Source organism: Labrus mixtus, chromosome 11, assembly GCF_963584025.1.
Source record: "Labrus mixtus chromosome 11, fLabMix1.1, whole genome shotgun sequence".
Classification (NCBI taxonomy): Eukaryota; Metazoa; Chordata; class Actinopteri; order Labriformes; family Labridae; genus Labrus; species Labrus mixtus.
This window is the reverse complement of record NC_083622.1, coordinates 24,515,773-24,543,490: the sequence shown is the minus strand read 5'-3', so window position 1 is coordinate 24,543,490 and position 27,718 is coordinate 24,515,773. Positions and strand designations below refer to the sequence as shown.

At 41.4% G+C, this 27,718-nt stretch overlaps 1 protein-coding gene across 4 annotated transcripts in view; it reads right to left on the bottom strand.

The window, feature by feature from the left end:
* triob (trio Rho guanine nucleotide exchange factor b) overlaps window positions 1-27,718 on the bottom strand; it is a 102,745-nt gene that overhangs the window by 7,327 nt on the left and 67,700 nt on the right. For 2 of the 4 annotated variants that reach the window (XM_061051002.1, XM_061051003.1), the window contains 33 exons: window positions 27,441-27,539; window positions 27,247-27,339; window positions 26,845-26,994; window positions 26,582-26,696; window positions 26,269-26,384; window positions 24,357-24,479; window positions 23,810-24,004; window positions 23,255-23,370; window positions 22,724-22,790; window positions 22,184-22,293; window positions 21,997-22,066; window positions 21,567-21,656; window positions 21,266-21,358; window positions 21,042-21,153; window positions 20,539-20,729; window positions 20,030-20,131; window positions 18,817-18,956; window positions 18,469-18,568; window positions 14,352-14,604; window positions 6,517-6,803; window positions 6,255-6,446; window positions 5,084-5,179; window positions 3,736-3,884; window positions 3,488-3,554; window positions 3,288-3,391; window positions 3,066-3,135; window positions 2,800-2,889; window positions 2,614-2,706; window positions 2,441-2,491; window positions 2,243-2,320; window positions 1,699-1,890; window positions 1,292-1,469; window positions 265-1,166 (listed from right to left, as the gene is read on the bottom strand). In XM_061051002.1, the coding sequence (XP_060906985.1) occupies window positions 265-1,166; window positions 1,292-1,469; window positions 1,699-1,890; window positions 2,243-2,320; window positions 2,441-2,491; window positions 2,614-2,706; window positions 2,800-2,889; window positions 3,066-3,135; window positions 3,288-3,391; window positions 3,488-3,554; window positions 3,736-3,884; window positions 5,084-5,179; window positions 6,255-6,446; window positions 6,517-6,803; window positions 14,352-14,604; window positions 18,469-18,568; window positions 18,817-18,956; window positions 20,030-20,131; window positions 20,539-20,729; window positions 21,042-21,153; window positions 21,266-21,358; window positions 21,567-21,656; window positions 21,997-22,066; window positions 22,184-22,293; window positions 22,724-22,790; window positions 23,255-23,370; window positions 23,810-24,004; window positions 24,357-24,479; window positions 26,269-26,384; window positions 26,582-26,696; window positions 26,845-26,994; window positions 27,247-27,339; window positions 27,441-27,539 (4,884 nt within the window). The remainder of the gene's footprint in view (window positions 1-264; window positions 1,167-1,291; window positions 1,470-1,698; window positions 1,891-2,242; window positions 2,321-2,440; window positions 2,492-2,613; window positions 2,707-2,799; window positions 2,890-3,065; window positions 3,136-3,287; window positions 3,392-3,487; window positions 3,555-3,735; window positions 3,885-5,083; window positions 5,180-6,254; window positions 6,447-6,516; window positions 6,804-14,351; window positions 14,605-18,468; window positions 18,569-18,816; window positions 18,957-20,029; window positions 20,132-20,538; window positions 20,730-21,041; window positions 21,154-21,265; window positions 21,359-21,566; window positions 21,657-21,996; window positions 22,067-22,183; window positions 22,294-22,723; window positions 22,791-23,254; window positions 23,371-23,809; window positions 24,005-24,356; window positions 24,480-26,268; window positions 26,385-26,581; window positions 26,697-26,844; window positions 26,995-27,246; window positions 27,340-27,440; window positions 27,540-27,718) is intronic. The other 2 variants (XM_061051004.1, XM_061051005.1) reach the window with 2 other exon arrangements.

The window sequence follows — 27,718 nt, the reverse complement described above, 5'->3', positions numbered from 1 at the left end:
ACAACAGTCGTCTATGAGTCAGATTCGCACTGTTAGTACATTCCTGGAGAGCCGGAGGTTTTCCTCACACAAACACTGTCGGTGAAGTTAGTGCACTCAGAAAGCCGTTAATCTCCAGTGTGGCAGTCGTTGCATGTACAAGCCATTCTCAGAGGCAGCGGCAGGATGACTGACAGTTTGACAGCCTGCCAGCCAGGGCGAGGTTAGTTTTTAGTGAGTGGCTCCAGGCCTCGCTGAAGCCTGGGCCTCGACTCGGCATCTTACCCCGTTGCTCTGGGTCGAGTGTATGGACTGCTCACTGGTGGAGGAGCAGGTGCTCATTCGGTCTATGTCCTTACTATGGGAGGAGTGGCGGTGGTGAGAGGGCGTCCCGTGGCTTCCTCTGCCCAAAGACTCCCCACCACCACTACCACTGGTGCTGTTGTCATTGGGGTAGGAGAAGGAACCAGGCCTGCTGGCGGGAGAGGGAGGTATAGGAGGGACCATTGCCCAGAAAGGATTGCTTTTATGAGCAGGGCTGGGGTGGACAAGTGCCTCCTTTCCCCCTCCTCCTGGGGACTGAGGTGAAATCAGAGGAGAGACTGTCCCAACTCGAGGGCTTTTTAGGGGCAAATTCAGAGGAGCAACGGCCATCTGTGGTATAGCAGCTGTTTGATGTTTCTGGGTGTCCTCAAATCCCCCAAAACCGGCTCTGACACAGCCGTCCATGCTGTCTGACGGCTTGTTACTGTTATTACTGTTACTCCCATGAGGACTCTCCAGCCTTCTCATCTTAGGCACCTCTGAGGCTAACAGTTCCCCGTTTGTGCTGCTGTCTGAGAAGGGATTGGAGGGGTGGAAGGACTGAGGGTGGCAGGGTGACCACATACCTGCTGACCTGTCGGGCCCCTCGGGACCCGGCGGGTGGTGGTGGTGGACGGGTTGAGGGAGGCGTGAGGATGGCTGGGGGATGCGTGAGGGTCGGGAGCGAGGGCCACACAGGGAGGAGGAGTTGTTTCCTGATCCTCCGGAGCCTCCGCCGCCCCCTCCACCTCCCATGTTGGAAGTGCTGTTGGAGCTGCTTCCTCCTGGCAGGCCTCCTGTACTACTACTGCTACTGCTGGGTGGAGCGCCCGGACCCCCACCACCCACATGGTTCCTCTGGTACTCTATAGGGGACGTCAGAGCTGTGATAAAGGAACATTTTAGAAGTTGTTTAGTTCAAAGGATGAAACCATCTTCAGATTAAAAAAAAAATCAGTAAACATTATGCTACTTTGTGTAGACTTTTGTCGAGACAGCCTTCTCCTACCGTTGAGGAAATTGCGCTGGTTCTCAAGTATCTGGCTGACTTGGTGGACCCAAACTTGACTGACTGCAGGGCTCGTTGCATGGATTGTGTACCTCTCCATGTTACCACTCGATGATCGAGAGGTGAGTGTGAACTTGCAAGGGTCTTCTGCATTTTCTTCTAAACCCAGCCAGCTCACCTGGTTGGGTTTAGGGACAAGGGAGGAAAGAAGACAGAAGAAAAAGAGCAGAGAGACAAATGAGGAAAAGTAAAAGTGTAAATAAAAGTTGCCAGGGACAGATGCGGACATTGTAATAGTAGTATGAGGCTATTTCGAAGACGCTACATTGACATTTCCACACTCAATCAATCTAAATATATAAGTGAAGCTTTCTGAGTATTACCAATTGCAATTAGGCCGCAATTACCTTGATGCTGTTCTTGAAGAGGTAGCCCGGAGTAGAGAAGCCCTTCTTTTTGTCTATAGGCTCGCTGAAGATGACGATCTGTTCAAACAAGAACACCCTCCTCTCCTTCATCCTCGACAGAAGGCCTCCATCCTGGTCAGAGACCATGAAGGTGTCTTGGAGAAGCAATCTGCCCTGCGCCACAATTTTACCCTGAAGACGAGAGAGAGAGAGAGCAGAGAGGCACAGGATACATGAAGATGGAGCTGGACAGAATCCTTACTCTTTTCTAATGACTTTCATGGCTAATATAAGAATAAAAAAAGAACAAAAACACACAGAAAACAGAAGAAATGTCCATTACAACACAAATATCTACAGTAGTAATCACATACATGTATAAAATGAGTGAACACTGACAACTAGTGGCAGTTCACTGAAGTTAAAAATGTATGTCTACATAGATACCTAAACAAATAAGAGTAGGTGTCAAAACACACAAAAACACACAGAGATACAGGCACAGACATGCACAAACTACTGGGAGGATAAACAGCAGTCTTACTTCGAAGCCTTGAAGTCGTCCGACATTCATCATGTCATTGCAGCGCTTTGGGACCACACACATCACCTCTACAGCTTTCTAAAGGAGAACATGTAAACAAAAGAAACTTTAAAGGGCATATTTCTCACATGGCAATCCAAGTTAACGTGTGAACCTCATCTTAAGAAAGTTTTATAAAGAGCCTGAGGATTACTTTACCTCCAGCTCTGATATATCCGCTCCAGCTTTCTTGGAAATTTTGTAAAGATCCTGTGAAATAGTTCAAATGTACAAAAAAAAAATGTTGAACGTGTTGTTTGATCCTGTATGTTTCAGACTTTTTCATATCTAGAATACAGCCTGCAAAGTATGAAACCCTATTTTGGATTTACCTTCAGTAACAACTGGTACTTCATTATGCGTTGGACAGGTTTGATCAGAAGGTCAGTGATCTGCAATCTGTGGCCCAATCGTTGCTTTAGGTCCTGGTAAAAGAAACAATTATTATTATTGACAGTGCATGGTAGAGAACGCTACAAACGTTTGGGTGAGTGTAAACTGGTCAAAAAAAATCTTACTTCAAAATAAGTGTCAATGTACTCTGACACAATGTGCTCAGATTTAGGTTTGTTCTGGCAGTACACGATGTACATGTGAAGTCTCCGCTCCTGCAATAAGAGCCAGACAGACAGAGCCAGAAAGCAAAGGAAGCATGAAGAAATCAGAAATGTTTTATGGCTCAGGAAATATGTTATAATTTATTTTTTGATGTCAATACATTTGTTTTTGTAATCCACAGTTGAACAGAAGAATTGATGTAAAACAACTGTGACTTGTTCCTCACCTGTTTGACAAATAAAGGAGCCAGCCTGTCGGGATCCTCCAAACACTTCTCCAGCTCTGCCAGGAAGAAACTGTCCACAAATAAGGAGAGAAAACACTTATTTAGCCAAGCGTACTCAATGTTTTTTTTTGTTTGTTTTTCAGTCTGGGACGATAATACACTTATATACACAGATATTTGTAGTAGAGGGTTTGTTAATTGAGAAAAACTGCAAGGTCGTACTCTTTGTGCCAGTCGTAGATCTGATGGATGTTTCCAAAGACAATCTTGTCTTTTCCTCTCATGTCATCTGGAACTCCCTCCTCTTTCATCCTGCTCATGTAGCCCTGTGGGGAAGGGGAGTTGACTCATTTGCAAAACATTCACCAAATACTGACCAAAAATAATATCAGAAAGCTCATGATAGATTTCTTTTTTTATACCTCCACCACTGATCCCAGATCTCTGACATAGTCTCTCTCAGTCTCCACCAGCTCCAGAAGCACATAACTGAGAGACACAAAACAGAAACTGCCACTGTGTAATACAAACCCAATGCACTTAAGCTGTGGATAAACCTCAGAAGTGTTCCATATAAGCACACAAATGTTGGCAAACATGATTAACTGATTGAACTTAAGCAGGTTTTTGTTTATGGACACACAAACAAGACCCGGGGCTTAACACTCACTGTCTTCTCTTGAGGAAGCCAGACTTGCGCTCATCCAACTCATCGATGGGTGAGGAGGAGGAGAGGAGGGAGTTGTCGGAGGGGTTGAGGGAGGGAGAGCTGCTATCGCCCTGCTCTACTGACAGCGAACTGGGACGATCCTCCAGTGACTGAGGGAACAGGAGACGAGGAAAGGAGGAAAAGGAGAGGAAGCCAAAGGGACGAGAAACAGATATATCGAGAGTTAGAGTTTTTGTTGATGTATATGTTTAGAGCAGTAATTCACAAACTTAAGAATGCTTGAGGCCAAGATAAAAGTATTTCTCTTTTTATTTACTCTACAAACATTCTTATGAAGTGGGCATATGATAAGGCTGTGCAAATATTCATCTGATATGGTGATAAAACTGTTTAATAACATCTTATTCTAGTTTATTGTTATTGATTATTTTTTCCTTTGTATTATCTTATTCTCTTTCATTTAAGTTAATTATATTTTAGTAATTTGTTATCTATTTTAATTTATTTTCAGGGGATACTTTTTCGTGTTTTAGTATCATATTTTAATGTTTTCTTTGTCTTCCTTATGTGTGTCCTTCATATGTTCGTCTTTTATTACCCTGTTTTGAATTTTAAAAGTTGATCTTTTGTTTGCCCATGATGAATTCATGATAAGATTTCTTCAATTTCTCAGTATCTGTTTTATCATTTTATTTATAACATGTTTTTTTTTTTTTTTAAATCTCGTGCATGTATTGTGGGTAAGGTGTGTGTGTGTGGGGGGGGGAGGTTATATTGTGTTTATAGATTTTTCTGGTCATGTGAAACCCTTTGTGTATGAAAAGTGCTACACAAATCGAGTCAAACTGATCGACTGATATGACTGCGCACTGCCCACCTGCAGTACTTGCAAGGCCCACCAGGGGGCTTAAATCACTGGTATTTTACCAAATGTAATCCTATCTTAATCAGCAGCAAGTTTTATGTTTTATGTTAAGTTTGATTATGTTTTTTAAAGATCAAAAGGAAGCTGTATGACTCCAGAGAAAATGGCATTGTCTTTACTTTGCTACATGTCCGTAGTGTACAGCCCGTAGACCAGAGGACACGTGTGAGTTTCAGGATATTCGTTATGGAGTGCAATGCCCATTTGTCGCAACAGCGGACAGCTGGCTTAGTGAGTCACAGTCCTGACAGATGACTAGTAGGCCATGATACCATTCTCTGTCAACAACACCAGGAACAAAGTGTGTGTGTTTGTGTGTGAGTGTGTCTTTATCTAGGTCTATCAGACTTCTCTGCATAGAATATGCCACATTTCTTTCACATTGTACATGTGAGTTTTGTGCTTTTGTGATTTCTGTCTCACCATCTTGCTCTTCACCAGCTCTTCAATGGCACTGACCAGTTCAGCAGCACTGGGAGTTTCTGAACTGTTGGGACGAGTGGTCAGACGAGATGCAGACTGGAGATGGGAGAGAGAAAAGAGAAAAAGGAAGAAAAGCAATTAATAGGTGTAAAGCATGATACATGTAAAACTTGGCAGTGCTGGATGCAAAACAGGAGTCAAACATTCTCAGTGGCTCTACTGTGTATGTGATCAGGCTCACCATTGCTGGATTTGGACCTCGATATTCCACATGGCCAAATAAGGACTTGGTGAGTGTGATCTCCCTGATAAAAGGGTTAATTAGGGGCCAAGTTGGAGCCAATCACAGGCTGGTTGTCAGGTAAACAGGGGTTATGAGGAGGGTTTAGGTCAAAGGCAAGATATAGGTTTGGACTGCTCTTCAAACATGAGCATCCTGATTGGTCAAACAACTTAAATACAGCAAACAGTGTTGCTATAATACTCCATTGGAGACAAAGTTTGCCTCAGCAGAGGAGCCCAGTCTGAGGGATAGTGGCAGGCAAAGGATACCCTGTTCAAAACCAGACTCAATGGAAGAATAACCATTTAGTCCCACAGACACCTCACTACATGTGAATGGAGTATTCACTTCAGCAACAGTTGCACAATTACACTCTAAGGGAATGACTGTTATTTGGTGAAAGACAGAAGACGAAAGAAAACAAAAAAAAAAAAGTTATATAAAGAAGGATCCAAAGAGGAGTTAACAAAGTGGTTTTACATGGACAGGTAGGGGAACTGGGACAGAAGAGAAGCAGAACAGAAATCAACATAATGCTGAAGGTAGGAACATGCAACCATCAAGAAAATAAGGGGAAAAAAATAAGTTATTAGTCAAAGTAGTGTAGAGTTATAATCACTATTATTGTTATTAGAAATGTGCATTTTAAAAAGGGTAAAAAAACTTTTTTTTTATACTTTAAATCTATAGTATTATTGGGAAATTCCCTGTAAAGAGGACTTTATCTTGTGTTACCATGCATCCTCATTAGTTTAACTGTTTATAAAGCTTGAATTGAAGACATATTTGTCTTGGTTGGTGTCATGCATCATATTTTTTTAATACTTTATACCATGTATTGTTATTTATGCATCTTTATTTTTTTGGAGAATGCCATCTGTGACCAACCTTGTCGTCTTGGGAGTCAGGCTGCAGCAGGCTGTGCTGCTGGATAGCCATAGGTGGAGGTAGAGGGACAGCATCGGCGCCCTCCTCTCCTTCCTCTTCGCCACAGCTCTGCATGCCTGATGAGGAAGACTTGGACAAGGTACCACTGCTCAGACCCTCGTTGCGCATGCGCTGTAGAGAGAAAGAGAGCGTCTGGTAGAAAAACAAAAGGTGTTGTATTAATAATTCTGATAAAGTAATCCACTATTGTATCTGCACATACTTCCTCCAGGGTCTCGTCCTGTGGTGTGGCAGCGCTGTCGTCAGAGTCCTTCTGCGAGCCGGGGATGGTGTCCATGTTCTTCCTCGTGCCGTCCCGGTTCTTCTTGTGCTTGTGGGCGAGCTTCTTGACGTGGCCGTCAGCTTTGCCGGAGCTAAGCCGACGCACGGGACTGGTCAGCCACTTCCTTAAGGTGTTCCCAGGACGTTTAGGGCCAGGGGAGCTGTGAGGACCCAGGGTTAGGCTGGAGCCGGGTTGAAGGGCGTCGTTACTGGACACGGACAAGGTGTCTGAGGGAAAGGGAGAGTAAACAAGAGGAGGTTGACAATTATATTAACACACGTATTAAGGCAAGATCTGTAAGGAAAAAAGTCTTGTCTTACAAAAAAAATCTAAATGCAATATTGGACCGCAAATCTCACATAGACATCTAACTGTAAGAAATAGTCACTATGTAGGCAAGTGAGAGTTTCAGTGCTTGCTAGCAACATTGTGAAAAGGCATGGTATATGCTGAAAATGTGTTAGCGTTTGTTTGTTCAGTGTTTGCATGTGTTATGTGCCGTAGGCAGGCTGGCCTCCTTCTCACAGTGAATCTGTAGGAGGAAAGCTCTTCTCCGACTTTTAGCGGAGCCATGATAAAATAATGCAGCATAGAGGGATGCTTGAGGCTTTGTTGGAATACTTCAAAGATACTACCACCTGCCTATCTTACATGTCTGCTTATTCACTTTTGTCCCTTTCATTGCCCTTATAGTCACTCGTTGCTTCTTGTTTTTCTTTTAAATCTTCGAGCACGATGCTACTTCCTTAAGAATGAGATAAACAAATCCTTTCAACAGGCTGAACAAGCCATCTGAGTAAAGAGGTTGATAAGGCCGAGGCTGGATTTCCCCCCTCGATGTTGTCACACAGCAACAACTCGACCCCGAATCTGACACCACACAGCATTCCTGCGACAAGACCTTTCACCTCCTCCAACACTTCACGATGTAACAAAAGATAACAGCATGATTTAAGAGTTTCCCCTTTTTTGTGTTGCCATTCAAGTGAGTTGAGTAAATGGATTAATTCAAGGACAATACTTTTGGTAATCGCCAAGGACAAGGAGTGCAGCTCTGACTATCTGTTCCCACCTAGGCTGCTTTATTCACTCCTTAGATAACGTTTTCAGTCACTTTCAATTCAAAGATGTTCAGAGCTGTAGCTAAACCAATCAAAATGAGTTTATTGGTGTAGGAAGATCCAGAAGAAAATGTTCTTACTGATTAGCATGTGACTTTCACATTCATTTTAGGACTCTGTGCAGCAGCTTGCCCAAAGAGTACAGAGTTTGAGACATTCAGCCTCACATCATTAAGCTATTCAAATGCTAAAATAGATGCAGCTGCTAAAGATTAAACATGTGACCATGCTGAATGGCTCTTATGAATGGCAGGTGTGGAAATTTGTCCTTCCCTCATTGGACACTTTCACACACTGCCTAAATGTACGCATCTGTATGTGAACGTCATTCTGGCTCTGGGAGACTTTTTTTTTTTTTACTGCACTTTACTGATACGAAGCATGTGTTCTCACATCGCATGCAAGGAAAGAACAAAGCACAGTTCCCAGAATAACAAGCTTCTCCCACATCAGGCGCTCTAAAGCCATCTTCCTCTCACCATCGCACTCTGACAAAGCCAAGGCCTTTCGGAAATATCTACAGAATAACCGGAGCAGTAAAAGTCACGATCTTCAACAGATTCTGATAATTAATGTGCCTCATGTAACATTTCTTAGCCATGAGTAAAGCACACAGTAACCCAAAGCAGAGCAAGCGTCAACACATTTTCTTCATCCTGTTTTCATCCTGCAATTTAATTTAAACCAGACAGAAAGTCAGTTTATGTCCTAAGTTGAGGGGAGCTTATGTGAGTCCTTCATGTGTTCGTCTCTTATTACCCTGTCTTGAATTTTAAAAGTTGATCTTCTGTTTACCCATGATGAATTCACAATAAGATTTCTTCAATTTCTCAGTTCCTGTTTTTTCATTTTATTTATAACATGTTTTTTTTTTTTTTTATCTTGTGCATGTATTGTGGGTAAGGTGTGTGTGTGTGTGTGTGTGTGTGTGTGTGTGTGTGTGTGTGTGTGTGTGTGTGTGTGTGTGTGTGTGTGTGTGTGTGGGGGGGGGGGGTAGGTTATATTGTGTTTATAGATTTTTCTGGTCATGTGAAACCCTTTGTGTTACATTGCTGTATGAAAAGTGCATGGTTGCGATCATAGAGCTTATTTGAGGCAGTAATTCTGAGTGTTGTGGAGATAATGTAAGCATGTGTGAAGGGATACAAACATAGAGCCAGAGACAGAGGTCAGGACTTCTCATGTAGTGCAACCAGACAGGAGACACGCTGAGGTCACAACCTGACATGTTGACATGCTGTTAGCAAGTAAGCCCCAGCTCTTATTTTAGTAGCTGAAGGGCAAGTAGGAGATAAACATTACAACTTACAAGCAGTTATCTGACACCTATTTAATTTCAGGTGAGAAACTATTACTTTCATGTCTTCAAAATGTCTTTAAAAACTGAAACAAAGAGACAAACAATGAAATCAATTAATCTAAATTCAATAGATCTGGCAGTGTGTGAGTTTCGCTATTGAGGTGTCTTTTTATTTTTGAAATGTGCATAAATTGGAATAAGAAATCAGAATCTGTCCTTCACGCAGATGTTCACACTCTGACGGTTAGATTAGCATCTGGTGCTATCAACATGCTGATGAGACTGAAGAGGTCGTGCTAACAGGGTTGTAAATAAATGAAACACGGGGTCAGCAGCCTTGACACATTCCTCCTCAGTAGAAAATAACCCTACAGACACATACACACCAAACACACACACACACACACACACACACACACACACACACAGAGGGCGTCACCTTTGCCCTGTGCCCTGCAGAGAGTCTTTCATTATGGAGACACCTCATGAACAGCTGGGTCAGGCTCCAACTCATGGGAAACAAAAACTGGGGACACAAAGTTTGGTGGCATCAGTGACTCATAAGACTTTGTCCTTTGAGTATAAGCTTTGTTGTTATAGTGAGAATTTCATTTGACATTTCACAGAAAAGTTTGAGCTCAAGTAATACTGAATCTATTGAACAATGTGTTCTCAAAAAATCTAGACCCATGAAACTGCAAAAAGTCAGCAAGTTTCTTGTGTATATCAACATTGGTTAGAATAGTAAATGTAATATCTTTTCTGATTCTAATTAGTAGAGAGAAGACTGGAGAATCTTTCTTTCGATGTAGGACGTTGTGTTTTATTCCTGGTTAAATAATCAGTTCTCTCATTAGAGCCCAACATAACTGAGAGCACTATGATGATCATTGGAGTCAGACATTTACATATCTTCAGGTTGCACAGGGTATAAAGACTGCATGTGCAAATACATGCAACAGACATTTAAACATGAAAATATCTGCTAACTGCCCCTACCATCTGCTTCAAAATACACATGTCAGCAATGATACGGAACATGAATAATAACAGCTTCTCACTTCAACTCTGTGGGCTGGTATCCCTGAGAATAAACCCACCAAAAGGCCGACAGATGCTATCCTCTGCATCCTCGGATGTTTGCTCATTTAATCTGTAAGATGCCGACATGCCATCATAATTCAGTCACTGCTCATTCATACTACTGCAAAGAGCATGCCAGATTTACAACTTAGTGTGTGTGTGCCGGAGTCTCAGAATAGGAGGGGAGGGGAGGGGGCTGTGGAAGAACAGAAGGGATCCTGAAAGTCTGCGCAGCTCCTCTGAGGCATGCCTGGGATTCCAGAGGTGTCACCAGGGGAGCATCTTCCCTGTGGTCTTACCTTACCCAGGAGAAGGGATACAAACACACAAACATACAGTAAGCGTGGTCGGAGACGAGCTTTAACGGGGTGGAGGTGAACCATGAGGGGAAAGCTCCGGGGGGTTTGGCTGGCTGATCTGTAAATATGTGGACAATGCTGGCTGAGGGCTTGCCAGCCACAGCCATAGTTATGTGGGGCGTGGAGATGGGATGGGAGATACGGGTATTTAGAGACCACCAGCATGTTCTATTAAAAAATATGCTCATGTTTCGGTGTTGTTTTTAAGGCTTATTGGACTAATACATAACGCACTGTGAATCTCTTCTTCTGCTGTTGGTCTCATTATTTGTGTTTCCTCCTGAGGTCTACAGTGACACCCTCTGTGTCCATCTGTGCAAAAAAAAAAAACTCTGACCTGACATAGATCGGCACGGAGATATAATCTTGTCTATTTGATTTCAGCAGATTTAATATCTCATCAAATAACAGTGCATTCACCAAATTACTTTCAGCGCCATAATGCCACAACATAATCCACACTTGATTAGTGAAAGCCCTCTGCATCAAAGTCATTTGAAAAGAGCTGACGTGGAATTTAAAAACAAGGACAAGCAGTCAAAAAGTTAAAATAATGTTTCTTGCACAAAGTTAACTGTTACAATTCTAGTCTTATTTTTTTTTTTGACCCTGCATGCTTTAAGAGCACAAATAGCATCACTTTCTTTTACAATCAAAGCCTTCATTAACATCCTGAACATGATGAACAATAGGACCAAACTGGTAAACATCAGATTTACTGTTTCTCTTTCTCAACTTTACAGACTTTCTCTACTATAATAAATACAAATCCGCAAATTGCATATTTTTTTCCCTCTACATAAGAAACAAAAACTGCCTTTCACAGATTCGTCATTATTCCCATATTAAACTCTGCTCCAGATGAAAAAAAGAGAGCATGTGTTTTATCAAGCAAAACACACCCTGACATAGAAAAACACAGGCTAAGCTATGAAGACCATGACTTGAGTCCTTCATATGATGTTGTCACTCATTGTTAACACATGATCAGGGCACCTACCCAGGTCCAGTAGCCAGAACTTGCAGTTGTCAGAGTGTCCTCTCTGTGCTGAATTCATGGTGCAGAAAGGGTTTAGAGACACTAAAGACTCAATTCCACGGGCCATGTCAGGCAAATATCAAGCCTCGGGAAAACTGACTTGAAAAATATCCCTTAATGCATCGCCACTGACTTTTAATTGCTATGAAAACCGAAGATTGTTTCTGAAATGCTTGAAGATGAAAAACAAATAATTCTTCATGTCGCTTAAAATCCAGGAAGAGAAGGTGTGAAGTCCAGGGTGAGGGAAAAAGAAAAAGTCAAATGCAGCATTAAAGAGTAGGATGTTTTCTCTCTCTCTCTCTCTCTCTCTCTGTCTCTCCCTCTCACTGTCCTTGTATCGCCTTCCCTCCCTCTCTCCCTCCCTCGTCTGTGAGTGGGCTGCTGTGAGGATATTGGGCAAGCCTCCACTGTGCCGCTCCCGAGCCAACGGGATGTCTGTAAACACGCAGCACATCTACCGTATTACCCTTTGTAGGAGCACCCACTCAGTTTGTGTGGGCGGGTGCATATTTCACAGACATTAGGATGCATACACGTTGTGCAGTATGCTTGGAACAAATATAGACTCGGTTATGAAATACAAGAGAAGAGAGAAAAACAAAATGATCAGGGATAACAAATTTCATTCAGGTTTTCTGGGAGTCAGAATCCCTTTTGGAGGTTTTGCTATGTTTTCTTGACTACTGCTGACTATATTTAACACTTAATTAACTTAACTTAATTTTGATACATTTTCACTTTACCCTACACACCGTGCAGTGTAGAGAAGCTATGCAGACTAAATCTTCCTTTTCCACTGTGAGTGTGTTTTGTGCACGTGTGTGTGTGTGTGTGTGTGTGTGTGTGTGTGTGTGTCCCTGGGCTCTAAAGAAACTCTGTCCTGCAAGAACACGCACACACTTGTATAGACACAGCCTGCATGTATTTATTCTGCTCCTGAAAGGGTCTTTTTTTATCAAAAGTTTTGTCATTTATTCAGACCTTTTTGTTTCAGTCAAAAAGGCATTGAGAGTTAACCTGCAGGTTTTTTTTTTATGAGCGGGGGGATTCCAATAATGTGCTTAGAGTGGGGATGGAAATGTTGTAAACCCAAATTAAGAGGAATGTTGCGGTTTGCATAGATAAACATTAAAGGAATTTTTAAACATTTAAAAAACATGCACCTTGAACGCATGCTGCTACAGATGTAAATGACTGTCATCAGTTGCCTCCTATATGTGATACAGGCTATCTCACTCTTCATTGTAGTTATTCCCAAGAGAAACAGCCCCCCCCCCCCTCCCCAACCCCAACAGTCAACTATTCCTGCCTATGAGACACAGCAGGAAAGAGATTTTCCAGAGAACCCTAATCCCCTTAACACGTCACCCTTCCACAACTCTGGACAAAGTGGCCTGCATGGTCAGTAAACACAAAAAGCAGACAAAGTAGCAAAGACGTTTTCTTGTCATCCTTGTCTTTCCTCCTCCTTGGCAACAGCCTCTCTCTCTTTTTTTTTTTTTTTTAACCGCAGCAACCCCTGCAGTGAGAGGCTCCTTTTCATCACTCCCTCTGGCCACCCAAACACACAGATACATAAAACTGAGGGCGGGTTAAGCGCAACCAAGAGACAGAGGAAAGCCAGATAAAAAAACAAGAGCCTCTGTAAGCAAACAGAATGAGAAACAGTAAAGCTGTGGTTAAATACGCAGCTGGGAAATGCTACCAGCCTTCCTGTTATGTACTATATGTGTAAATCATTCAATTCCAAAGCTATGACTTCTTGTATGTACAGTCCATGTATCCTGTAATTTGAAATACAAATGCAGACATTTCTCATTCTGACTACAAAGAAGCTTTCCCGCAAAATATGTGTATGCTATATTACCATAGAAACAAGCATTGCAGCACTCTCCCACTCTAACAGATTAAAGTGAAAGAGACACAAGCAGAAAGTTCTGTTATCATACGACGACAGCAGCTCAGAACTCAGAACAGACCAGGTGGCACATGAGGGTACGGTCTGTAGTGGTAAATATTTGAGCACTAGTTGGAACATGATATTTAAATGTTTTTAGTTACAAGAAATGATATATGATGCGTATAGCATAGGCATGTACTGGTACTAGTATACAGAGTTTATATCTTCTAGAGATTGGCACAAAAGGAGAAAATTAAACGTATCATGAGAAAGCTGCGTTCAGGGACATCAGAACATCTGGATGTTTACAGTAATTTTGAACATTTGTGTTCAAAGTTCTTATTGGTCTGCAGAAAAACTCCCACTTTCCCAACAGTAATGGGTATGGTTGGTAATTATGGTGCATATTGTCTGGCAGGAAATAATTCAACAATATTTCTTTAACTGTAACCACTGTAACCATGGACGGTGGAAATAACCTTTGGAGGTCGATTTTTCATAATGAGACGCCTAAGGCTTGCAACAGCAAGCCCCTCTACAAAAGAGGGGCTTGCTGTTGCTTGTTTCAGTAATGTGTTGGGAATTTAAAGGTTGAAATTATTTCGAGATAATTAAAAGACAGCATCAAGTAGGTGTTCAACAGTTGCACAGCAACACCCAGAAATAAAGGTTGGTGCCTTTCAAAGCAGATGTTTAGTGAGAAAAAAGGCCTGACAAGTCACTTGTGCAATGTTTGCAAACAAGAAATACATCCTGTTATCTTTCACTATCATGCCAATATGTGCATGGATGTGACGAGCAGTTATTGTGTGAGATAAGAAGGTTCTGCAGACTAGCGCGCTGTTTCCAAATATGAAATACATCGAATGAGCTTCCTGAAGTGTCCAGATGTGCCTTAATATTACAAACTAACTTTCAGGACACTTGCTAGAGTTTGTACAAAATGGCAATAAAAAAATTCTACTCCTACCTTTGTGGTTGAAGAGCCCCTCCATCTCCATGGAGGACCTGGAGTGAGCGATACAGAGCATGGAGCAGGGCACGATGCCCTCCTGGGCCGGGGAGCGGTCCGTGGTGCGCACCAAGCACCAGTCTGGCTTGTCATGGAGTCGCTCCAGAACCTCCACAGTCTGTCCACGGCGTACCGTCAGCTCCCCACTGCTGCCACCGTTACTGGACACAAAGTCATGGATCACCACGGTCAGCTCACAGCCTCCGGACAGCTGAAATAGAGAACAGAAAAGAAGAGAAGTCTATCAAAACCTCTTGAAGCTAAACAGGAAACATATGGGGTTATTTGTTTTTTATACTATCCACATGATTGCCAAAGCAATAAAGGCAGTCACAGGAAAACAAGGTGAGAATTATTATCCACTTGCAACAAGAAATAAAAAGACATCATATTAAAGTACAGTGCGTACGGTATGTGTGTAGTGATATACTGCTAGTGAACTTATTTAGGACAGGTGAAAAACATTGATTCTGACTGCATTTTGACAATCTTGGTACTGTGAGCTGAACTCACTCAAACACTCAAGTGAAAACATTTTCCACACATCATACTCTGCAAACAGCAAATGTTCTCAAGCAGCAGTGTAAAACAAAATGATGAGGCTGACTCATTCTAGCACAATGGAACAAAAAGTCACTATGACAATCTGACTCCGATCATGCGAGTGTCTTTCAAAAAGGAGGCGATTCAGGAAGGTGGAACAAGTTGTTTTTGCTTGCTGGTTATACTCAGAAGTAATTCTGTTCAGCATATGACTGAAAATGCAGCTCTTATATTTCATCGATGCTGCACTTGCTCATAAAATAAAGCACTTTGCTCACAGGAAAAAGGTATACCATAGTGGCACACCGGATGAGGCACAGATCGTTTTATTGTGAAAATTTGACAAAATAAAGAATTCTGTCAGGGATTGCTAATTTTTTCTTTTTTGAATGTGGCTCATGCGCATAATAAGAACGAATTTGCTGTGAGTAGCAAAATACATGATTCAATTTCTTTTTTTTTTTTTTTAAGTTGTTCATTCTTTAGTAATCATCCGGTTTATTTTTATCATGTAAAAGGAAATTAAGTTTATCGACTCCACAGCAAATTTTCAAAACAAACCTTACGTGTTCATATTCAAGAACTCTGGACAATCAAACTAATTAAAAATAATTGTAATCATCTTCTGAGCTCATATCAAATATGACACATTGTATACTCAAGCCATATATCAGTCATACATTGAATAATAGCCACAAATGCTTTAGACTAAACTCATACATTTCATATACAATCTTTCAGATCTTTATGGCTACTAAAGCTGGAGATGATTTTTCTTATTTCAAGAGTTGATACAAAGTATTGTGGCATGTCTCTTGCATCCTTTACAACATCAAAGCCCCAGTATATAAATGTCACAACAGTTCCCCCTAATGTTAAAAGTGCCACCACGCGCATTGTTTGCAACATACCCTTTGGTAGTGCGGTAAAGCCAGAGAGCTGAGGAGCTGAGAAACGGGATGTGAGCTCCTCTCCACCAGCCTCTCCATCGTTCTCCACTCCCTCATCGTGAGAGAAGTTTCAAGGTGATAGAAAAACTGCCGGAGTTCTCCAGAAATCCACTCAAATTGTCCTTAATCGTAATGAAGAAGAAGATGCTCACTAGACTAGTATGAGCTGTCTTGTAAAATGTTAAAGGTTGATGGAGTATTTCCTCTGGGAAAAAAAACAAAACAGCCCCAGATAATTACAGTCCTGATCCCTTAGACATCCAAAGGCTAAGAGAAAAGTATCTGCCATCCACAGCACTCCTCTGTGGGTGCTCACAATTAGACTATTGACGATGAACTGGTTCCCTTCTGTGCGTCTCCTCCCTGTAGCGGAGCATTGAATCCTGCCTTGTTGTTTAACCAACTATGCTACAATTAAACACCAAAATAAAGCACCATTACATTTAAATGATTTTTTTTTTTTTTTTTAACATTTGCCTGAATTTTTCATTTGTTAAAGCAGGTGTGAGCTCAATGGCTGTGAGGACTCAAAACTGTGCTCTCCTGTCTGGCATTCAGACGAGCATCCTCTGTGAAGAGAGCGTGGGAGGCTGAAGCTGCGGACACACGAGTCAGTCACCGAAGCGGAGACACACACAGGAACCGGACGTACTCACACACACACACACACTAACACAAACACACCACTGTCGCTACCTTTTGAATGAAAGGTCTCACAGACCATCCTCACATAGAGATGGATAGAGAGAAGCATTCAAAAAATGGAGAGATGCAAATTTGAGAGCGTGTTTTGCATGTTTATGTGTTTGTCCTTAACTGAGGGAGCATGGATTAATGAATCGGTGTCTGTGATAGTGTTGACACAATTGGATAAAGATGAGGTTTTGTGTCATTTGGAACAACCACAGAGCAGATCTTTGAGTGGTCGAAAAAACAACATTGAACAAGTTAAACTAGTTATCTTATTTGAGGCCGCGTTGGGGAAAGTCCAACTCCAGTGTGAAAATGAAGACCTCACGTAAGAGTCCACAGCTACAGTGTATAATTAGTGTGACATAAAAGTAGGGAAATATTTTCATCTCTGTGTGTGTCCGTGTGCATGTGTGTGCGTATGTCAGCTCTACAGTTGCTCATACTGAGCGTAGGAGGATCGGCCTTCTGTGGTGCTATTACCAGATATAACCACGTCCGACTGTCCATGTATCGAGATAGCTCAGATTCTCTCTCTCACTCCCTCTCTCGCACTCATAAACACACACAAGCATGGTTGCACACATACAAAAACACACACTGCTCTACATCTTTATCAGATGGACTGATTATTTCTCATCACACAATCAAGCACTTTGACAGGAAACAACTTGAGGGAAAGTTAGCCGATGCCAACCAGTTTGCAGCTTCTGACGATGTGACAATGTGAAACGGCATAATGACAGAATCAGAGCATCTGAGCAGAGGGCGAGCAGGGAGCGCAAGTGTTAGTATCTTGGGTTGAGTGTACATGAGCATTGTTGGGGTTTTTTTTAAACTGGAGACATGCTTTCATTTCTCCTTCAGTTATGCTCTGGAACAGTTTTGTAAATAGAAGCCTCTCTGACGTTTTCTGCAGCAGCTGCTGGTACGCTGCTAACAATCTCTCTGGTCAGGTCGTTGATCATGTGAGCACTCAGCACGTTTTTTTACAGGATAAGATTATACTGAGAGGAGAATAGTATTAATTGAATGGAATTGAAAGTCTGAAGCAAAGAGAAACTGATTGTTTTTATTGTACGAACAATATTACACATTTATTGATCAAATGAAATAATAAAATCTAAGCACCCTGAGCTCTAACAATCACATCTTTTTGAGTACAAAATGTGTCCATCTGTTTACTCACCCTATACCTGGTACAAGTGTACAGCCTTAAGTACAGGTGTGAATGCACTCAGGATGCAATGAGATCACAATCAAATATTTTATCAAGGCGATGATGGAGGTAGTGTGGAACGTCAACATTTGTCTGCCAGTGTGTGGGCACATGGTCATGCGTAACATTAAGGATCACCCACTCTCACACTATCCATGGCAACGGTCTTTTGGTGCAACAGACTTCTACCCTCTCATATTTGACTTTTTTTTTTTCTCTCTCTCATGAAAAAAAAAAAAAAAGTACGTCATTCCAATATCTTAAGATGTACCGCTAGTTAATGCATCAAAGCCAGCTGTGCACAGACATTTGGTATCAGGAAAAGTTATTCAGCAAGGAAGTCTGTATTTAATTTTTTATCATTTATTTTATTATTCTTATATTTTTCAAAATAAGAGAACAGGAGTGAGACAGCGTGTTTGGGGGGGGGGGGGGGGGGGAGAATTGTTTCCTTAATTTGAGTGGACAGTGAATAGAGAAGGAAGCTGGGGAGAGAGAGTGGGGAATGACATGCGGGAAAATTGCCACAGGTCGGACTCAAACCTGGGTCCGTACAAGGGGAGCGACCTAACCGCTAGGCCATCCGCGCCTCACCACGAGGAGCTTTTGACTGTTCACCATAACGCAGCACTGTACATTTCGGGGAGAATATGTGGAGGGGGTGTGTTCCTACCTTATCGCTGTCCAGTGTGTTCTGGGATGTCCGCGAGGCGATGGAGATGGTATCAGGTTGGCTGCTGGCGTCTCCCTGGCTGTCCAGCTCCTCTCCGTCACTGCAGTTAAACATTAGATTAAATTATAATATAATAGTTATTGCATTTTTTCTAATGACTATTTACTGGAAATGTTGGTTAACAACAGTGTGGATACTGGGAGGCTTTTTAACTCTGTAGTTGCTGTTATTCTCCAGTATGATTGCTAAGGCTGAAATTGTTTGTACCATGTCTTCTTCTACTTGTTTGATAAAAAGTAAGAGTACAGTGTGATATTTTTTTCATGTTGGCTAATATAATGAGCTCACCGTCTGCCTTTATGCTTGGTTGTTGTAGCTTTGGGGATGTGGATGGGCTCCTTCAGAGCTCCACGCAGGTGGACAGTTCGCTCCTGGATAACCTCCCGAATGTGTTTAATCCAGTCCTGCTTGTTCTCAATACTTGAAGCCTGGGACAAAACACATGTGTAGGTTAGATTTGCACGATCATATATATGTACAGCTGGTATGTCAGCAGCATAATAAGCACATTAGTCCAACAACAAAAGATGTGACAGCAGAGAAATATTGAAGTGGTTTGCCCTGATCACTTGACCTGACTGGATGAATTGTTGGCCCATCACATGCTATCAGGTTCAATTTTGCAATTATATAGTTCTGTCTGATTCCACCTGAGTGCTTTGACCACAGCAATCATGTTCCTGACTCATATCCATATTCAGACTCAAAGTGTAATGACGACAGCAGAGTCTCCCAAACGACAAACACCACATATAATGTATTGTCAGACTGGGGTTTGGATTTTGTGTATGATTGCTCTTGTCTGTCTCTCATCCTCCTTCTTCACTTAGCAACCAGCAGCACATTGTTACATAAGACACATATTAAGATGGCCATCAGAGGTTATGTAATAAGACAGATAGCTGTACAAAAACATTCACACATCATAACACAGACACAGGGATTGGCAACTTCTGTCTTTCCCTTGGTAGATCCCTAAACCAATCTCATTCCTTCACACAAACACACACGGTGCATAAATCATCTCTTCTGACTCACTGTGCGAGAGCTACCAAGTTGCTTGTGAGTGTGGATTCTGACCTATCGACGGCTCAGTAACACTCCAGGGAGTGAACTTTCTTGGCTGAACAGAAGGCGCTATGGAGGATTTAGAGGGGGTGGACTACAGAGATATAGAGTGACTCTTTACGTGTGACTGAGTTAACGAAATCATACAGGGATCTATTTTACACTTTGAACAGAGCCGAAAGAGGAACTGAAGCTCTGTAGGAAACAAAAAAAAATGGTGGTTCCAGTTCCAAATCAACTTGATTGTTTACTTTCTAAAACTCAGAAAAATAGCTATTTTTTTATATGTAGATGAAAGAGCTTGGTACCACTTTACCCATATATCCACAGCTTTGTTTCCTAGATGAAAGGATTATGGTGCCTAATATAACTAAAAACACACTCAGTAAATTCAAAGCAGGACAATAATTGCTGCATTGCAACATCTTGATACCTTGAGGACGATCTTGTTGTCTGAGGTCGGGGTCCTGCCCACCCACAAGGCAAATTTACAAGGATCTCCCTCCACATGTTCGGTCACTCCGAGCTCAGATGTCTAAGAAGGGAAATTAAGATGTCAAGAAATTTACTCACATGAGCTAACAATAAGCAACACAAATTAAAAAAACAAAAACATCATATTTTTGATTGAGGACAGCTCTGTTATGAAGGAAGAGGCTGGAGCATGAGCAGAATGAACTTAAGCATCTTGTGTTATTAATCAGTTCACATAAACTAAACTCATTGTGTCTATAATAAGATTCAATGTTCATTGTCACTTCTATAATACTCTCTCAAGCATACAACTGAGCGACATGCCGTTCTCCTCAGATCTATAATTACTGGTTTCATAATGTAATTGTTGGTGCTTTAAACAGTAAGTGATAAATCAGAGCTTCCTGACGACTTCACTAAATAGATTAAAAGAAATAATATAGTATGATTAAACAGTTCATTACTTACAAAGAGCTTGCTCTTGTACAGGTACTTGCTACGTCCGTTGGAGTCTTTGACTTCTTTGCTGAGGACCAGCGACATCTCAAAAAGAAAGAGATGTCGGTCACGACCCTTTCGGATCAGTGTCTTTGGATCCCAGACCTGGAAGGACTCCTGGAGGATCAACTCTCCCTGGGAGTCAATGTTTCCGTCAAACCCTGAGGTCGTGCAGGGAGAAGAGGAAAGAGTCATTTAGGGGGAGTTGTACTGTACACACAGTTATTTTGTGTGTACAAACATGTTAGTGGGTGGCATTTGGAAGGAAGTTGAATGAAGTTTTTGCTGAGTCACAGCTGAGTAATTTGTGCAGACAGAAATGAAAGAGAGGGATGTGATAACATTTACAACAGCAAAGTGAAAGTGCTGTTTGAAACATTAAACCCACATAGTTTTACAGGTGACTATCAGTGATAAATGTGAGTTTCAATAAAGCAGAGGCACGTGAGAGAGTGTGTGTTTTGTATACCCACCATCCAGCATAGAGAGGTGCATGGCATCATTGGCTCTCTTGGGTACACTGAGCATCACTTCAAGACCGTCCTTGATCTCACCTTTACCCTCCTCACAGCATGTCAACAACTCCTACAAATACAAAACACACACACACATTCACATAAAATAAGGACATGGTGAATATAACATGAAGCCGGAATAGATTTCCTTGTTTTTAAATTATTCTAAAGGCATGAGGTACCTTAAGCAGGAGCTGGTATTTAGTGATTCTCTGGACCGGTTTGATCAGGTAAGAAGAGATAGAGTTGGCAAGGCGGTGCCTTTGCTGGATTTCCTGTGGGTCAAAAAGGGAAAAAGACACCGTTGATGTTTTGTACAGAAAAACAATGTCAGCCATTGTCAATCCAAATATTTCAAAGGTCAAATATATAATATATTACATAAAAAATTATCAGTATCTACTCCCTGAAAATGTATTTATGGCATAGTGTAAGGCTTATGAACAAGTGATTAGACATCAAGCATTGCTGGTGTTGACTTACATCAAAGTAGGGTCCAGCATGTTCCAGGATGAGCTGAGTGGAGTCGGGTTTGTTCTTACAGTAGTTCACATACATCTGGAACTTATCAGCCTGGGGAAGGAGATGCAACATCGCTGCTTTACTCACAAAGTGTCAAGGTACTTGGCAACATATTTACAGGATATGTGTAAGACTAAACAAGCAAAGTGTAGTGTGTTGATTTTAATATTTAAACTTCAAATGGCCGGATCATACACTGTAGAAAAGGAGGGTAGGACAAAATGTTTGCAATGTGTTATTGTTGAGAGGTAAGAGTGTAATCTAAGTTCATGAGCATGTACTGTATATGTGTATATGTTTATACTCTTATTTCAAATTGTAGTATTTGCTTTAAATGTAAAGTGCCTTATACATAAAATGTATTACTAATATTATTATTACAACTTCTTACCCAGGTGACAAAGCAATGGCCAACATCCTCTGGCAGCTGCTCATACTTCTCCAACTCCTTCAGGAAGATGCTGCACAGACACAGGAAGATTTAAAGGAAGAACCATCAGACGCTGTAAATCTCTTCTTACAGAACTTTACACATTTAAACTTTGAATATGTTGACGTTGATAACTCGTGTAACTGACTTGTGATGAAACTCGTAGAGGTCCTGCATGTTCCCAAAGATGATGTGTTCCTTGTTGACAATACCAGGAGGAATCTCCTCCACGCCGCTGGTCATCTCCCACAGGTACGTCTGAACAAACACGCACACAACAGAATATAACCAATGAAGTAACCCCTAAGACGGTCTTTATGTTCAGAGTATCTGCTCCTTATCTGGTTATATTTCTCTCTTTATATTGTTTTTGCTTTTTAGCTGTGATAGCACTTTGATCAACTCAGGTTGTTAGATAAATAAACTTTGATTTGACTTGATTAGGTACGTTAAATCATTGACTTAATTATTGAGAATCAGGGAAAAAAATCTAAACAAGAAGAAAGAGGAAAATGTTGAACTGAACCATGAAGGAGTTTGAACTGAAAATCTACCAGAACAGTAAACATGGAACCTCACAAACAAAGATAAGGACAACGACTGACACAATCTCAGTGTGAGCAGTGATGATGATTTACTGTGTAAATATACTCAAGGATATAATGAGCGGGGTTGTTATAATACTTACATCCATACACTCCCGTAGGTCTCTGACGTAGGTTTTCTCTGTTTGAATCAGCTCAGCCATTATAAATCTAAAATGACACACACACATGAAAGATGATTGTGATGAACTTAATCGTGTGTTACAGCAGAAAGCCAGAAACAGTTTGTATTTGGAAGCATTACAAGCCTGTGCATGGCCTCCCCTCTGTATGAATAAACTAACTAGAACAAATTACCACAGATTTTCTTCACAGCATCAAGAACACCTGAAACATTTTGTGATAAGGCTCATCCCGGCGTCCTCCCTCACCCACCATACACTTCATCTCCATTTGTTTACACACTTGATTGGATTTAAAGATTTCAGTGTTCCCTGTTTTGTCTCAATGTTCTCTGGGCAATTTAACATTAATCTCCACATTGACACTAATCCAAACATTTTGAAATGAAAGCCTCTCTGCAGTTATACATTTTTAATGAGTCATAAAAACAAGATGTTGACATTTTTTTCCCCAGTACTTGTCTGTGTCAGAAAAAAACGTGTGACACCTACTCTTTCCTTCGCGCTGACTTCCTCTTCTCCTCGTTGAGTTCATGAGCAGCATCCCTCAGCTTGACCTCTGACCCTGGAGCGCTGGCCGGGATGATGTCCAGTTGCAGCTCTTTACTCTGAAAAGGACACAGGGGGGGCTTTTATGTTGCCTGTAACATGCGTTGTGTTCATTCACTACTCAACACGACAATGTGTCATGATCTTGTTTGCTGTTAGCACCCGTTTATTAAAACACACTGTGGGGAGACGGAGCTCCAATACAAACATACAGTTATGCAACATCTGTCTACATGCGACCACCTGGTGAAAGCACGTATACTTAATATTAGGATCAAATTAAAGCAGTTGGTATGGTTCTATTTATAACCTTGAACATGATTTTGCAAATTCTTAAACAAAAAGGTATATCCTTATAAGTATAGAACATGCCATATGTATTTCTTTTGACTGTTATTGAAGACCATAATCCCGAGATTTAAATAAAAGAGCAGATAAATAAAGTCTGCAAAAACACAAAAGGAGAAACACAGTTTTTGATCAGTGGTTAGCACTCACAGCTTTGTTGGAGTCGGAAGAAATGCCAAGCGCCGTTTCCAGGCAGGTACGATATTTGTCCATGCGGAGAGAGAAGTCCCTGTAGCGCTTGTCCACCGAGGATACCCATTTCTTTATCTCCAGGGCATGGGCGTGTCCCTTGTCACAAAACCCATCGGCCAGCTGGATCAACAGCTTCACCCGCTCTTTAGTTTGCTGTCAATAGAGACACATTTAGGGAGGGGATGGAGAGAGAAAAAAAGAGTAGTGACAGTGGAGGAAAGGTAGATAGAGAGACACAAAGGTGGAGAGAGAGAGAGAGAGAGAGAGAGAGAGTTACAAATCAGTGTGTTGCTTGATGGACACAATAGCTTTTCTTTTACACAATAACAGTGACACAGCATCGAGGACAATACAGCGCCCTGGGAGTGGGCCTCATGGCAGAGCAGAGCACTGTGCAAACACAAACACAACTAAACACAGCAACATGAGTGTAGTGACGGACAAACACATACTTCATATCCTTCCAGCCTTCTTTGAAACAGACAAATAAACGAAACACACGTACCTTTGCTGTGATCTGGAAGTCTTCGTGCTCTTTTAGCAGCTCCTGTGTGTGATGAATGCTGGAGCCGGTGGATGTGTGTGTGGACAGGTAAAACTCCCCAGTGTCATGGATCCACTCCAGGGCCTGAGGACACGACCAATCACAAGTGAGTATGTTCACACTGCAGGGATTTTAGTGACACAATTACACATAGCCTCATATTTCTTTATCAACCATCTAAATCAGAAGACGGCTCAAGCTGTTAAACTTCAAACTCTTAAAACTGCAACACAAGTAAAGCAAAATGGAAGTTTGTAATATTAAACCTATTTATCATATCCTCCCATATCCGGAGGGACTCCATTTTTTAATTAATAATGGTTCAAATTCTAATATGCACAATTCACTCCACTGTTCATTTTACCTTTAACCCTCATTATTAAGTTTTAAACACTTAAGGCCTTAAACTGGGGTTCCTGATGAACAGCTGTGAGAAAAACTGTCCTCAAAACAGTCTGGAAAAATATGTTGTTCATTTGTAATTATGTGTATATGCATCAAAATGTCAAAGAAAATTATGACAACTGACAGAGTGCCCCTTCCCCTCTGTTAGTTCCTTAGACTTGAAATACGGACCCATTGCAAACTTCAACTAAATAAATAGTTCAATCGATAAAAAAATCTAAAGAAATGTGTTGTGTTTACCGAACACTTAAAAACCACCAATTAAAATTAAAACAGAAGAAAGCACACATTGAATCGACAAAGTCATGAACATTAAAGAAAAATGATGTAAAGCGACTGTGAGATAAGACACGAAAAGTCAACCTGTCGTATCTGTAAGTACCTCAGAAACATTTGGTTTAGTATCTCTTCATGAGTAAAGTCATGGAAGTTGATGTCCTTGTAATTTACAAACACTTATAGGATCATTATTAAGATATATATGTCAGATACAATCTGTATAACATGCAGACACAATGCATATTTGAACTATTCCATTTCCAAATGTTCTACTGGCTGTGTTCTTAAACCAGCAGTAGCAGGCAGGGCGGGTCCAGTCAAACTGTGACACCAGGAAGTGTTTTGGCCCTGGGGATAAAACCTGGATTGCCCTAGAATAGCCTTGTCCTAGAAACAGCCATGATGTCATCTACTGTATTATTTTTATTAGCGAAGTGCTTTGCTGCGTGCCTGTGCTGTACCATCCACTCACCACAAGAGGGAGCATGGTACTTGTGTTTACACAGCCTCTGATCTAATACACAGTCAGAGCTTAGAGGCTGCACATTCTTGCTTGCTTCAAAATAAAGAGTTCCCAGCAGTCCAAGTTATATTTAAATAAACTACTTAAGATTTCTGCTCAGTCGGTGATATGTAAGCTCTGTCTAAGTCTTTTCTTCATTAAAAGTCTGTGTTCTAGTGATACATTTGGAGTATTCTTGTGACTTGACCTATCATAGAGGCTCTCGTACCATTCCAACCCAAAAAAAACAAACAAACATATTTTAAATGTTGAGTACTGCCATGAGTGCAAGAAATGAGAGGTCGGAGACTTCTGTTTGGCACTGCTGTGTAATAAACACAGAGTTACATTTCTACTGGGCCACATAATGATAGCTGTCTTCAAGACTGCCTTTGTGAATGCCTGCCAGCTTACATCATTTCCAGTACATTTGAAATGTATCATTACAAAGAAAAACACAGACTGCTCGAAAAAGAGCGACAAATTCAGATTGAAGTAGCAGCTGTTTGCTAACCGACACAAGACCAACTTGCTTATTTATATCCAGATCAATCAGGAGCAATGTATCTCATAGGAAAGGGGCTTCTTTTCTACTCCTTATGTATGAAGTGTATTGAATGACACATCCAGGTCAGTCTGCTCAGTCGTATCTCACAGTATACAGTTTACACAATAATATGCACACACCTGCTTTGCGCTGCGTTCAAACACAACATACTGCTGGCACTGGTCCAGCCTCCGCTTCCTCATCGTCCAGAAGTGGAGCACTCGATTCTCTCTCTGCAGTAACTCATTCAAAATATCTGACGAGACAGCAGAGCAAAGATATTTTGAGACTTTTATTGTTGTATGTCTGCTTTAAACAGTGACATGATAACCACCTGAAGTTATTGTTTTGACAACAAAAATAAGAAACAGTGAAATGATTTACAGTCTCAGAATCAGCCTCAGAATGATGAGATGCAGAAAAGATGAAGGCGACAACGAGTCATGTACTTACTCTTAACCTGAGTCTCTGGAGCTTTGACATGGGACAACATGCCGGGCATGTTCACACTGTTCCTGTGCAGATACTTTAAGAAGACGTCAGCGTTACGCCTGGCTAATGTACATGCCTGTTAAAGGGAACAATGAGAACAGATGTTACATACTAATGCAATAATAAAAACTTTCTCACTTATATTGAAACCTTCGAAAGCACACATATAACAAGTGTGTTGACATGTTCTTTATGGTAAATATAAACTGAAAATACGTTCTTACTTTGAGGAAAGCCTCCTTCTGCTCCAGATGTTTGCTGATCATGGGAGTGACGTGATCTGACTCACAGTTCGGGCCCAGTTTATCAGCACCGCCACACCAGTCTTCTTCTCTCTTGTACTCCTGCTCCAGGCTCTCTAACACACTGCACACCTGAGACATAGATTAAACGATATTAGAAACCACTGTTTCAGGCATTAGTGGCCTTCTCTTACTCCAGGCTTTCTCTTGATCTCATACTGCAGGCACTAGCTTTCCAGCTCTGATGTTCACAGGGGGGTGAAAGTAATTCACATAATCCCTTTTTTAAATCATTTTATCTCACTCCTGTTTTAAGATAATCTATTGCACTTAAAAACCTGTGTAAGTGAGTCGGCTTGTCCTCTCAAATATGCTGAAGCGTACCTGTTCAGAGGTCTTGTAGAAGGCCACAGAAGCATTGACCAGCTTGAGTCGGTCCTCCATCTTCAGCATCAGCTGCTGCCAGTGGTCAGCCACCTTCAGGCAACAAAAAGAAACAAATCAGTTTCCGGCAACAGAAAACCACACCAACAATATTTCTGTTCATATATTTGCATACAATCTTAAAAGATGGGTACCTTTTCCGCACAGTCCCTGATCATATCCATGTCATAGTGGTTCGCCTGGAGTAAGGCTTCAGCCTTCTGCTGTACCTGCAGAGCACTCTGATGGGTTTTCTGCGCGGGGGATGAGGGGGAGATAAAAACAAACAGACAAAGAAATTCATGAGTTATATGATTCTCTATATATCACAATGATTGCTTTGAAAACAGGGGCCCAGGCTGCCTGTTGTCCCTGCAGGGCAGTTTGGTGGAGGGTGAAGGAAAGGCTAAATAAATAAAAGTAGCATCTGATT